Source organism: Penaeus monodon, chromosome 25, assembly GCF_015228065.2.
Source record: "Penaeus monodon isolate SGIC_2016 chromosome 25, NSTDA_Pmon_1, whole genome shotgun sequence".
Lineage (NCBI taxonomy): Eukaryota > Metazoa > Arthropoda > Malacostraca > Decapoda > Penaeidae > Penaeus > Penaeus monodon.
The window spans coordinates 30,638,351-30,638,740 of record NC_051410.1 but is presented as its reverse complement, the minus strand read 5'-3'; the positions used below and the strand labels follow the sequence as shown (position 1 = coordinate 30,638,740).

The 390-nt window shown below is 36.4% G+C and overlaps 1 protein-coding gene across 1 annotated transcript in view; it reads right to left on the bottom strand.

Annotated features, from left to right (window-relative positions):
* LOC119589362 (PDF receptor-like) overlaps window positions 1-390 on the bottom strand; it is a gene marked incomplete in the record, with an annotated part of 41,885 nt that overhangs the window by 5,434 nt on the left and 36,061 nt on the right. The window contains 1 exon segment of the mRNA XM_037937979.1: window positions 236-321. Within this exon segment, the coding sequence (XP_037793907.1) occupies window positions 236-321 (86 nt within the window).

Below are 390 nucleotides of genomic sequence, written 5' to 3'. Positions count from 1 at the left end.
TGCTACATTTTACGACCCATTTCTACAAAATTCCCCCTTTTTAAAAGCAAAAACGTTTAAGATAAAAGAAAAGCTAATGATAGGGACCCCGAACAAAAAACAAAAACGAAACGAGGGGGCAAGGGTGTTGGCTTTTTTGCTTTACGTTGCCATAAAAAGGGATACGGACTATAATATTTTAACGAGCAAATGTTAGGAAAATAATTGTAGATTATTTTTTTAACGAAGTACTTACCGAACTTGAAGAGCTTCACTTGAATTGCTCTGTCGTAATTTTGTTACTAATACCCGGATGATGTTTAGGAGGAATATCATATTCAGCTGTGGAAACACAAAGTAATGCGTGAGTAAACAAATAAACCCACGTATATACACACCGCACACGGGCTG